A 13,693-nucleotide genomic window follows, 5' to 3' on the forward strand; every position below is an offset into this window, starting at 1 on the left:
TGGCAATTAGCATTCGTGCCACACATGTACCAGGCAATGACCATCTCAAATAAGGGAGAATCTAATCATCTCCCCTTGACCAATGGCATTACAATCGCTGAATCCCCCAATAATATCCTGAGGGTCACCAATGACCAGAAACTGAACTGGACCAGCCATATATGGCTACAAGAGCAGGTCAGAGGCTGGGAATTCTATGGCAAGTAACTCACCTCCTGTCTCCCCAATGCCTGTCCACCAACAACAAGGCACAAGTCAGGAGTGTGATGTAATACTCTCCACTTGCCTGGATGGGTGCAGCTTCAACAACAATCAAGAAGCTTGACACCATTCAGAACAAAGCAGCCCACTTGATTGGCACCCCATCCACCACCTTCAACATTCACTCCCTCAATCACCGATGCAGTGGCAGCAGTGCGTACCATCTACAAGGTGCACTGCAGAAACTCACCAACAGTCCTTCAACAGCACCTTCCAAACCGCGATCTCTACCACCCAGGACAAAGGCAGCAGATTCATGGGACCACCACCACCTGCAAGCTCCCCTCCAAGCCACACATCATCCTGACTTGGAACTATATCACCATTCCTTCATTGTCGCTGGGTCAAAATCCTGGAACTCCCTTCCTACCAGCACTGCTGGTGCACCTACACCCCAAGGACAGCAGCAGTTCAAGGAGGCAGCTCACCACCACCTTCTCAAGGGCAATGAGGGATGGCCAATAAATGCTGGCCTAGCCAGTGACACCCACATCCCCCAAACAAATTTAAAAAAAACTGGAGTGAACAACTTTAGATTTATAAATTGGCAGGACAGTTTGACAAGCCTTAAGGCTTGTATTAGCTACCTCTAAGCAGAGAAATGAACAGTTAACTGTCCAGGAACTGAGAATCTTTAAACTGATTTAACACTGATTCTTAATGTTTGCCCAATTCTTTAATTTACACCTTTTCAGCAGATTTGAACAGCAAACATTAAACAGATTACACAGCATCGGCACATACTGAACACTGCAAGCTCACATTACCAAGACCGTTCAAAGGTTAGCAAGGTTAGAGTTTAAAATGTTTTGAGGAACTATATACTGGAGGATCACTCACGCTTTTTCCAATTATATCAACTAGTATTTGACAAATTGTTGGAATCCTTCCATCTACAAGAGATGATGGATACGCAGCAAACAATTTAATTGGGGTGTCTTCATACGGTACACCTTTGCTGATGGCTGTGGAAGCCAATCCTTGATGTTCTGCCACAAGTGCTACACATGAAGTTATCAAGTGACGCTGTGAGTTGTTGTTTTCAGCGTTGGCGCCTTTTGTCAAGCTGCTGTAGCCGCTGGTCACCATGGTGGTGCACGCCAGCCCACAGGTGGTGTCACTATTTCCCTCTTTCGTCAGCCTGTGACTCCCAGGTGCAATAGTCGGTGTTTGGGGCCTTCATGTCACGATTGCAAGTATCCTTGAAGAGGAGCTTTGGGAGCCCCATTGATCATCCGCTTCTGGCTACCTCACCATATAGAAGGTCCTTGGGAATGCAACCACCTTTCATCCTATAGACGTGCCCTATCCAGCAAAACCACCTCTATTTGATTAGTGCCAACAGACTTGGGACTCCAACTCTGTGAGGACTGCTGCATTTGAGATTTTGACCTGGCAGGATATACCCATAATTTGCAGACAGCAAAGATGGAAATTGTTCAGCTTCTTTTCCTGGTAACTAAGTCCCCCAATTTTCACAGCCATACAGAAGGTGCTGTCAACACAGGCCTTATAAACCATCAGCTCAGCCCTAAGGGTCAGTTTGGTGTTATTCCATGAGTTGGCCAATATTCAGTCCGTTAACATCTTTTCTGTACTAATGCTTTGTCTTTCAACACACCATTAACATATTGTTTGCCTTTACTCCATGACCTTTTGGTCAGCTATGTGGCCTTGTCCAATCTACACCTTCTCCTTTGTTATCTCTTGCCCCACCCCCACCTCACTTGCTTATAACCTGTGACATTTTTAATATTTGTCAGTTCCGAAGAAGGGTCACTGACTCGAAACGTTAACTCTGCTTCTCTTTCCACAGATGCTGCCAGACCTGCTGAGTGGTTCCAGCATTTCTTGATATCTTAGAAGGTTCCTCAAATGAGGCCTTATGGGTAGAACTTAAATACAAACAGAGGGCAATCACTTGGCTGGGTGTATACTACAGAACTCCAAACAGTCAAGGAGAGATAGAGGGGCAGATATGTAGGCAAATCACAGAGAGGTGTAAAAATAATGTGGTAATAATAGCAGGGGATTTCAACTTCCCCAATATTAACTGTGACAGTCTTAGTGCAAAAGGCTTAAAGGGGCCAGAATTCTTCAAATGCATACAGGAGAGCTTTTTGAGCCAGTACATTGAAAGTCCTACAAGGGGCAGTACTGGACCTAATCCTAGGGAATGAAGCTGGACAAGTGGCAGAAGTGTCAGTGGGGGAACATTTCGGGGATAGTGACCATAACTCTAAGATTTAAGGTAGTTATGGAAAAGGACAAAGATGGACCGTAAATAAAGGTACTGATTGGGGGAAGGCTGATTTTAAGATGGTAAAAGTGGACTAGGAGCAGCTACTTGTCGGAAAGTCTACATCAGATCAGTGGGAGTCAAAGAGGAAATAGAACAAAGAACAAAGAAGAAAATTACAGCACAGGAACAGGCCCTTCGGCCCTCCAAGCCTGCGCCGATCCAGATCCTCTATCTAAACATGTCGCCTATTTTCTAAGGTTCTGTATCTCTTTGCTTCCTGCCCATTCATGTATCTGTCTAGATACATGTTAAAAGACGCTATCGTGCCCGCGTCTACCACCTCCGCTGGCAACGCGTTCCAGGCACCCACCACCCTCTGCGTAAAGAACTTTCCACGCATATCCCCCCTAAACTTGTCCCCTCTCACTTTGAACTCGTGACCCCTAGTAATTGAATCCCCCACTCTGGGAAAAAGCTTCTTGCTATCCACCCTGTCTATACCTCTCATGATTTTGTACACCTCAATCAGGTCCCCCCTCAACCTCCGTCTTTCTAATGAAAATAATCCTAATCTACTCAACCTCTCTTCATAGCTAGCGCCCTCCATACCAGGCAACATCCTGGTGAACCTCCTCTGCACCCTCTCCAAAGCATCTACATCCTTTTGGTAATGTGGCGACCAGAACTGCACGCAGTGAGAGTTCAGAGCCAACATGCACCCATTAAGGTGAAGGGTAGGACAAACAAGTCCAGGGAACCCTGGATGTCAAGGGATATAGAGGATTGGATCAGGAAAAAAAAAAGGAGGCTTATGGCAGATTCAGAGTGCTGGAAACAGCAGAGGCCCTAGAGTAGTATAGAAAGTGTAGAGGGGTACTTAAAAAAGTAATTAGGAGAGCGAAGAGGGGACATGAAAAAACACTGGCGGGCAAGATAAAGGAAAATCCTAGGGCGTTTTGTAAGTATATTAAGGGCAAGAGGATAACCAGGGAAAGAGTAGGGCCCATTAGGGACCAAAGTGGCAATCTGTGTGTGGAGCCGGAGGACATAGGTGAGGTTTTAAATGATTAATTTTCATCTGTGTTGACTATGGAGAAGGACAATGCAGGTGTAGAGATCAGAGAGGGGGACTGCGATATATTTAACATATTAGCATTGAAAGGGAGGAAGTATTGGCAGTTTTAGTGGCTTAAAAGTGGATAAATCCCCAGGCCCAGATGATCTGTTTCCCAGGCTGTTATGTGAGGCAAGGGAGGAGATTGCAGGGGCTCTGACACAAATTTTCAAATCATCTCTGGTCACAGGAGAGATACCAGAGGATTGGAGGACAGCGAATATGGTACCATTATTTAAGAAGGGTAGCAGGGATAAACCAGGTAATTACAGGCCGGTGAGTCTAACTTCAGTGGTTGGGAAACTATTGGAAAAAATTCTGAGGGACAGGATTAATCTCCACTTGGAGAGGTAGGGATTAATCAAGGATAGTCAGCATGGCTTTGTCAGGGGAAGATCGCGTCTGACTAACTTGATTGAATTTTTCGAGGCGGTGATGAGATGTGTAGATGAGGGTAAAGCAGTTGAGGTAGTCTATATGGACTTCAGTAAGGCTTTTGATAAGGTTCCACACGGGAGATTGGTTAAGAAGGTAAGAGCCCATGGGGTCCAGGGCAATTTGGCAAATTGGATCCAAAATTGGCTTAGTGGCAGGAGGCAGAGGGTAATGGTCGAGGGTTGTTTTTGCCAGTGGAAGCCTGTGACCAGTGGTGTACTGCAGGGATTGGTGCTGGGACCCTTGCTGTTTGTAGTGTACATTAATGATTTAGACATGAATATAGGAGGCATGATCAGTAAGTTCGCAGATGACACGAAAATTGGTGGTGTCGTAAATAATGAGGAGGAAAGCCTTTAATTACAGGACGATATAGATGGGCTGGTAAGATGGGCGGAGCAATGGCAAATAGAATTTAATCCTGAGAAGTGTGAGGTGATGCATTTTGGGAGGACTAACAAGGCAAGAGAATATACAATGGATGGCATGACCATAGGATGTACAGAGGGTTAGAGGGACCTTGGTGTACTTGTCCATAGGTCACTGAAGGCAGCAGCACAGGTAGATAAGGTGGTTAGGAAGACATATGGGATACTTGCCTTTATTAGCAGGGAGGTTATGATGGAGCTTTATAAAAACGCTAGTTAGGCCACAGCTGGAGTACTGTGTACACTTCTGGGCACCACACTATAGGAAGGATGTGACTGCACTGGAGAATGTGCAGAGGGGATTCACCAGGATGTTGCCTGGGCTGGGCATTTCAGCTATGAAGAGAGACTGAAAAGGCCAGGGTTGTTCTCCTTAGAGCAGACAAGACTGAGGGGGGACATGATTGAGGTATACAAAATTATGAGGGGCATTGATAGGTTAGATGGGAGGAAGTTTTTTCCCTTAGCAGAGGGGTCAATAATCAGGGGGCATAGATGTAAGGTAAAGTGCAGTAGCTTTAGAGGGGATGCGAGGAAATTTTATCACTCAGAGGGTGTTTGGAATCTGGAATGCACTGCCTGAAGGGGTGATAGAGACAGGAACCCTCACAACATTTAAGTATTTAGATGAGCACTTGAAACGCCAAGTGCAGGAAAATGGGATTAGAATAGTTAGGTGCTTGATGGCCGGCACAGACATGATGGGCCGAAGGGCCTGTTTCTGTGCTGTATAACTACGACTCTATGACCTGGTCCCAAGACCGCGGTCTTCTTGACACTTATAGTGAAGGAGAACAAATTTCAGGCACGGGAAAGACAGTCCATGAGTCTTTGTAGCTGAGTTTCCGTGTGGACAACAAGCACAGCATCATTAGCATAGATGAGTTACCTGATCAGGACACGATACATTTTTGTCTTCGCTTTCAGCCTTGATAGATTGCAGAGCTTGCTATCTGACCTAGTGTGCAAGTAGACTCCTTCCGTATCTGCAGGGAGGGTAAAAATCAGGAGCATGGAGAAGATGATACCAAAAAGAGTGGGCACTAGGACACAGCCCTGTTTCACCCCATTTTTCACTCCAAAACTGTCGGAGGTGGAGCCATCAAGCTGTACAGTGCAGTGCGTGTTGTCATGGAAGGAGTGGATGATTTTCCCAAAATCTCCAAAATGACAAAACAGCCATGTCATCTGTCCATTTGATTATGGAATTATTTTAAATGAAATAAATCTTTGAAAAAAGGAATATAAATACGGCAGGTGCTTATACTGGAAATCCTATCATTTGTCTTGAAAACATACTACTTCTACTTTGTAGTCTTGAGTAATGATACCATGTCAAACACCAATTCACATTTTATGACACCAAACAATCTTAACATATTAATGGCAATACTGCACAGATTTGATTATTGTTGCAAATTCATGACCCCAGTTGCTGCTTTCCAGCTCTTGCCACTTCATAATTATAACTCTGAATCTCAAGCAAAAGCTACTCCTGTGCAGTTATACACAAGTATAATCCGTTTGATTAATTTCCATCCAATCAGAAACAAAGCATCCAAATAGTCCCAATTAAAATCAATTCAGCAACTGTGCTTCCTATTGGTCAACCTAAAATTGCAGAGTTGGTATCAGATGCAACCCACAATTTTTCTTTTTTTTAAAAAAAAGAATTGGGCTCAGATGCAAACTACAACATATTTAGGGAGACACCAGCGTGAGTGGCAGAAATCACTGATTCATTTCTGAAAATTTTCTGCGGGACTTCAAAAAGGTAAAACATCACCTCTGTCTGAACTTTCAAACTATTTAAAACCACTTTAAACTGTGATTTAAAAACAATGTATGTATAACTAAAATTATTAATTATCCTAGCTGTGCTGCACTGGCATATTAATCTTTAGCTTCAAATCACAGATCACCCTGTGAGTTAATTGCTCCAGTTTTTGAAAATACATTTGTTATTCAAGAATTTAGAAAAATCCATTAGGCCTTAAAATAGGCTACATAGAAAATTTAGCACAGTAGTCCTCCATTGTGTCTGTGCCAATGTTAGCTTTTCAACTGGAGCTATCTACTCAAATTCCATTTCTCTATGTAGTTTTTCCTTATTCTTTATCTTTCCATTTCAAATACTTTTACAAAAGTAAACAAACACCCTACACTCTTTCCCAGCTCATCTTGTTGAAATGACGATTCTCGAAAGCAACGAGTACTTTTCTACAGTAAATTATATTATCCATTTTTCCACCATATTAAAAATATTGAACACAATCTGAAAAGAGATAGGGGACTGCGCTTCAAATTTAGCGCTGAAATCAGGATTCCCATTTGATATAGTACCTAATCTAACATTTAAAACTGTTAAGTTTATCTACATCCATGTCACTGTTTTTCCAGACAATTTTAAATACTTTTGCCCTTCTCGAATGTGAACTTTAGAGTGAACGACAACATACTATTCAACTACTGGGGAAGGGAGGGCAATGAAGGAATACGATTATCACAACTAAATTTAATCCTGTTCTCATCCACTGTCCATGCTGCAACTTTTCACCGGATAATGAAGTCACTGGAGTTGTGAAAACACTGTTTATCTTCCCTATTTCAAGAGCATTGAGCCAACTGTACTAAATACAATTAGCTACTTAGTAGTACAGAACTTGAGTACTGCTGAAAAAAAAGACATGCCGTCAAAGCTTTTCATCTTGTACTCATCAGGACAGACACAAGAATGACAAATTTCAAAGGGAGCAACAATTTATAATGTATGAGAAAAGGGGGTGCTAACTGGTTGGCAAGTCAACTCTTGAGGCAATGCCCCAAGAATGCCAACATTGGTCAGCAAGCACAGAATGGTGGGCAAATGGGACCTTGTGCGACTTAGCATATGGGCCGCACAGAATTGGATGAGCTCAAGTTTATGAAGGGTGGAAGATGGGAGGCCAGCCAGGAAGGCGTTAGAATAGTCAAATCTAGAGGTAACACATACACTGGTGAGGGTTTAAGCAGAAAATGAGCCGAAGTAGGTGGTCTTGATGGCACAGATATGTGGTCAGAAGCTCATCTTAGGGTTAAATACAGCTCAAAGGTTGCGAACAGTCTGGTTCAGCCACACCACCACATCCAATATTACATCTGGTTTGTTTATAAAGTCAATGAGTAAAAAATCAAATGCATCAATGTCATGGTCCTGTAGTTTTTTTTTCGGAATATGCGGTTTGCCTTTAAGGCTTGCAAGGGATCAGTATTGTTTTAAGAACCAGCAAGCCTCAGGAGTTATAGGAAGGTGCATTTTCATTACCTTAGAAACAGTCATTTAGGAGACTGCGATTCAAAGGGCACATTCTTGTTACCATAGATACAGTCACTGGGAGTGAGTCTCATGCGATACATTTGTTACAATTCAGTTTTGAACTGGCTTTTTGTTCTAACACAGACACAGAGGACACACGGACACAGACAGCTGTGGCGTTTAGCACACCTGAAAAAGAGCTCTCAACCATGTAAACTGAAGGAATAGGATTTTAGTCTGTTTAATTATTATCTCTCAAAATTCTAAAACATCAAGCCAAAACAGAGCTCTCTGGTAATTTAAACTGAAGGAAGAGAAGTTAGACTATGACAATCTTTCATCCCTCAAAAATTCTAAAGTCAGATTGATTTTGTTGAAAGTGTTTGCAAGTCGTTAATTGTTGAAATTTGCTAGAGAAGGAAGGCAGCACCCTGCGAGGACTTCAGGCAGCACCGGATTGTAAATTTGCAAGGACTCTAATTTTTTCTATTTTAAATTTGTTTATATCTTCATAGTGTTTAAGAATTTAGTTCTTCTAATTAAAGAGTTAATTTGTTGATTTAAAGACACCTGGTTTGGTTATACCCATTCGGGGGTTCATAGATGGTACAATTTGGCTGTGTCTTTCTTTAATTTGGAAAGTTTTAAATGATATGTTAGGCAGGATTGAATCAGTGCATTTCTCCCACCACAAGCAGAAACGTATATTTTGATTGGGGGCTTTGACAGGAGCGGTCGGTCGTAACAATCAAAAATAATTACATACTTAAATTCCCATTTAGTTCTATTGCTAATCCAATACCATGATGTAAAATAGAGAATTTTGACATCTGATTGTACTAGTTCAAGAAGCAGATTCTGGAAATCAATCTGAAAACCCGAAGTATTTGCAAATAAGTGGTTTGTTTACAAACATACACAACCACATCCAAAAAAATGTCAGACTATTTTAAATGACAAGGACAGGCAGAAAGATTCTTGCTGTGGGAGAAAAGGAAGGAAGAGAAAGAAACTAGCTAGAAAGCCATAGCCCTTTTTCTTATCTGCATGCTTCATTCCTTTCCCCTCCCTGCCACAGTAGCTTCACTTTCACATGAATGTGTACGGGATTAACTTAAATAATGAAATCTCAAACTCCAAAGGTGAAGATGGAGGCTGAAGTAATTTTAATCCTAAGTATTCCCCCAATTAAAAGAAGTAATTGCAAACATCTCGAGATGTTTATAATTATATTGTGCTTAGAAATAGTTTGCTGGAGATCCCCTATACGGGCTCCCCGTCAAGCTACTTAATGATTGTGTGACTCGTCGGTCACCAGCTGGTTACCATTTGCCTTGCATCCCTCTCATTTTGGAAGCTGATTTCAATACTGAAGTAAGTGTAAAGTTTTGAACAACTCATGTATATGGCAGGCAGATGAAAAACGTTAGCTGAATCTTTCCAAACAAGATGGCTTTTATCACAAAACCTTGGCCAGGGAGGGGTGCAGCATAAATTCACCAGAATGGTACAAGAGATTAAAAAATGTATTTATGAGAACAGGTTGCATAAATGTGGCTCGTATAAGTGTATGAGATTGAGGGGTGATCTAATTGATTTAGTTAAAAACGATAACAGGATTTGGTGGGGTAGACACAGAGAAACTATTTCCTCTGGTGGAGGAATCTACAACAAAGAAACATAATCCTAAAATTAGAGCTAAGCCACTTAGGAGTGAAATTAGCAAACAGTCCACATAATGTGAAGTAGATAGCTGGAACACTCTTGTCCAAAAGGCTGTGGATACAGGGTCAAAGCGTTCAAGCCTGAGAATGATAGATTTCTATTAGTTGTAGGTATAATGGGATATGAAACAAAGGCAGGTAAATGGAATTGAGGTACATAGTCAAGATCTGAATGGCCTACTTCTGTTATCATCCCAAAACAGAAATTGTTCACTTGTACTTTTTTTTTTAATGGTCTCTCAGTTAGATTTCAAGTATATTCTTGTCCTCTTCTCATCCCTTTCCCTACACAAGTATCCACATTTAAATGGTTAAGTATTTTAGAGTCAGAGTCACTTATGGCATAGAGGAGGCAACTTGGCCCATCAAGTCCATGTCTCTCCATGGAACAATGCCGTCAGTCCCACTCCCCCGCTCAATTCCCGTAGCCCTGCAAAGTCTATTTCTCTCAGGTGGCCATCCAACTTCCTCTTGAATTCACTGATCGTCTCCACTTGCACCACCCCTGTGGGCAGCAAATGCCAGGTCATACTGCCAGCTGTGAAAAAAAAGTGCTTCCTCATATTCCCCCTGCATTCTTTGCACAAAACTTTCAATCTGTGTCCCCTAGTTCTTGTACCATTTGTTAATGGGAACAGCTTTTCCTTATCTAACTTATCTAAGCCTATCACAATCTTGTACACTTCTATTAAATCTCCCCTCAATCTCCTTTGTTCTAAGAACAAACCCTTGTAACTAAAATCCTCCATCCTTGTAACCATTCTGGTAAACCTCCTCTGCACCCTCACATTCTTCCTAAAGTGCGGTGACCAGAACTGGATGCAACACTCCAGTTAGGGCCTAAACACAGCTTTATGGAGGTTCAGAATAACTTCCATGCTTTGGTACTCAATGCCTAAACTTATGAAGTCCAAGATCCTATATGCTTTACTGACTACTCTCTAAATATGTGCTCTCACCTTCAAAGATCTATGCACATGCACCCCCTGGTCCCTCTGTTCCTGCATTTGCTTTAGAACTGTGCCAGGATTATTGTTCCTGTTCTCTATCCCTAAATTACAATTTCCCAGAACTCAGCGATCATTAAAAAGAAAGCTGTAAATTCTTTTAAGAAATATAGATGAAAAGCTAATTGCTAACAGTAGAATTGTCAATGCTGATATCCAAATTGAGTAATTGAAATATCTTTTTACTGTTGGTTAGTATTGCTGTTACACACCAGGGCTTTTGTTTTTAACTAAGTGAACTAGGCATTTAGTCTTTGTATCTCAAATAGTGACAGATATAAATAAAATCAAGTCAATAGACTATTTCGGTTAAAACCAATGTTACAGATGCTTGTTTCACCAGGCAAAATAGTTGCATTTGACAAGATAACTGTGTCCTCTGGTACTGCTTCTATTTCAAAGCTTAAAAGCCACTTAAAGATAAACCTTGCTACTTCAATCTTCCAATTTCTGAGCATGGACTGACTCAAGAGAAACCGCCTTGTGTCAGTTTTCAACTGATCAATGGCCACACTGTTTGAGGATTCATTTCAACTAAGAACATTTAGAACTACACAGATGAGTGGGACATGATATGTTACTGTACTTGATCCAGAAACGATACGGCATCTGACGGGAATAAAAAATCAACAGAATACGCAACAACGATCATTTCCTGCCGAGAACGCCCTGCACTTTTGGACTCCGATGCACTGATTTATTAACTAAACCAGTATTTGGTCCAGATACCAAATATCCCGTGGGTTATAGCTTGCTCAGACTTTCATTCAGCAGACAACCAAGTACAACTTTAAACCATTTGAATGTACTGCCTTAATTTGACTATACTTTATATTCAACTTTCTCATGCCTTCCAGGAATACTGGCCAAGGCTGACCCCAAACTCACTGATTAGAGAAAATCGGTCCCTGCACAGAACTGAAAAGTTTAGTCCATGTTTATACACATGTAGCTCGACATTGTAACTACACCACCATATTTCCAGGCAAATAATCACGCAACAATGCTAAAGTTTAGCTGTCTAAAATTCATTTCAATACAGTCTGAAGCTGCTGCTTCTATTACTCGCATTTCCAGGCAAATTGAAAACTGCGCAACCAGCCCGGGTGTATTCTGCACAAAACAGACTCAACTCCCGCTTTGTAAAGATTTCTTAAACTTTTAAATATTGTGGATTCAGATTTGGAGATTGTGGCCTTCGGCTGTGACCCGTGTCTGTCCCCGACCCCCATCTTCCAGCTGCTCTCCCGGGCGGGACGCTTGTCCCCTATGGAGGGGACCCCGAGCCCACAGGACACCCGCTTCCCGGCCCAGCCCGGAGCCCCGGGGTTTCTCACCGTGCTCCAGCCTGACGAGTTGCGGTAACCGGTACCCGCTGACCAGCAGGTCCAGCGGCCTCGCCAAACCGCTCCACTGAATCTCCTTGGTGCCGCTCACTGTCTCCATAGCGCCGCTCCAACCCAAGCGGAGGCAACAAGCGCTCAGCAGCAGGCTCCCATCCGGCCTGCCAGCTGTAAGCTCCCTGGGGCTGGGCTGGGCACGGCTGCGGCTGCTTTGAGTGCTGTCGTGCTGGGCTTCCTGCCGTGCTCCCGAAGCGCCATGCCAGGAATCACAGCCTTCACCGGAGCAGCAGACCTGCCACTCTCACCAAACGACGGGAAGGAACAGCAACCCCGCCCCACAAGCACAAGCACAACCACTCCCCCCTCCCCCACCATTCCATGACACCCATCCTCTCCCCCCTCCCCCACCATTCCATGACACCCATCCTCTTCCCCCCCCCCATTCCATAACACCCATCCTCTCCCCCCCTCCCCCACCATTCCATAACACCCATCCTCTCCCCCACCATTCCATAACACCCATCCTCTCCCCCTCTCCCCCACCATTCCATGACACCCATCCTCTTCCCCCCCCCCATTCCATAACACCCATCCTCTCCCCCCCTCCCCCACCATTCCATAACACCCATCCTCTCCCCCACCATTCCATAACACCCATCCTCTCCCCCACCATTCCATAACACCCATCCTCTCCCCCCCTCCCCCACCATTCCATAACACCCATCCTCTCCCCCACCATTCCATAACACCCATCCTCTCCCCCTCTCCCCCACCATTCCATGACACCCATCCTCTCCCCCTCTCCCCCACCATTCCATGACACCCATCCTCTTCCCCCCCCCCATTCCATAACACCCATCCTCTCCCCCCCTCCCCCACCATTCCATAACACCCATCCTCTCCCCCCCTCCCCCACCATTCCATAACACCCATCCTCTCCCCCCTCCCCCACCATTCCATAACACCCATCCTCTCCCCCCCTCCCCCACCATTCCATAACACCCATCCTCTCCCCCCCTCCCCCACCATTCCATAACACCCCTCCCTGCCCCCACCATTCCATAACACCCATCCTCTCCCCCCTCCCCCACCATTCCATAACACCCATCCTCTCCCCCCTCCCCCACCATTCCATAACACCCATCCTCTCCCCCCCTCCCCCACCATTCCATAACACCCATCCTCTCCCCCCTCCCCCACCATTCCATAACACCCATCCTCTCCCCCCCTCCCCCACCATTCCTTAACACCCATCCTCTCCCCCCCTCCCCCACCATTCCTTAACACCCATCCTCTCCCCCCCTCCCCCACCATTCCTTAACACCCATCCTCTCCCCCCCTCCCCCACCATTCCTTAACACCCATCCTCTCCCCCCCTCCCCCCCCATTCCATAACACCCATCCTCTCCCCCCCTCCCCCCCCATTCCATAACACCCATCCTCTCCCCCCCTCCCCCACCATTCCATAACACCCATCCTCTCCCCCCCTCCCCCACCATTCCATAACACCCATCCTCTCCCCCCCTCCCCCACCATTCCATAACACCCATCCTCTCCCCCCTCCCCCACCATTCCATAACACCCCTCCCTGCCCCCACCATTCCATAACACCCATCCTCTCTCCCCCCCACCATTCCATAACACCCATCCTCTCCCCCACCACCATTCCATAACACCCATCCTCTCCCCCCTCCACCATTCCATAACCCCCCCTCCCTGCCCCCACCATTCCATAACACCCATCCTCTCTCCCCCCCACCATTCCATAACCCCCCCTCCCTACCCCCACCATTCCATAACACCCATCCTCTCTCCCCCCCCACCATTCCATAACCCCCCCCTCC

The 13,693-nt window shown here is 44.7% G+C and overlaps 1 protein-coding gene across 1 annotated transcript in view; it reads right to left on the reverse strand.

Annotated features, from left to right (window-relative positions):
- garem (GRB2 associated, regulator of MAPK1) overlaps window positions 1–12,192 on the reverse strand; it is a 163,215-nt gene extending 151,023 nt beyond the window's left edge. The window contains exon 1 of the mRNA XM_068031757.1: window positions 11,844–12,192. Within this exon, the coding sequence (XP_067887858.1) occupies window positions 11,844–11,952 (109 nt within the window). The 5' untranslated portion in view covers window positions 11,953–12,192. The remainder of the gene's footprint in view (window positions 1–11,843) is intronic.
- Between the last annotated feature and the right edge of the window lie 1,501 nt (window positions 12,193–13,693).

Source organism: Heterodontus francisci, chromosome 5, assembly GCF_036365525.1.
Source record: "Heterodontus francisci isolate sHetFra1 chromosome 5, sHetFra1.hap1, whole genome shotgun sequence".
NCBI lineage: Eukaryota > Metazoa > Chordata > Chondrichthyes > Heterodontiformes > Heterodontidae > Heterodontus > Heterodontus francisci.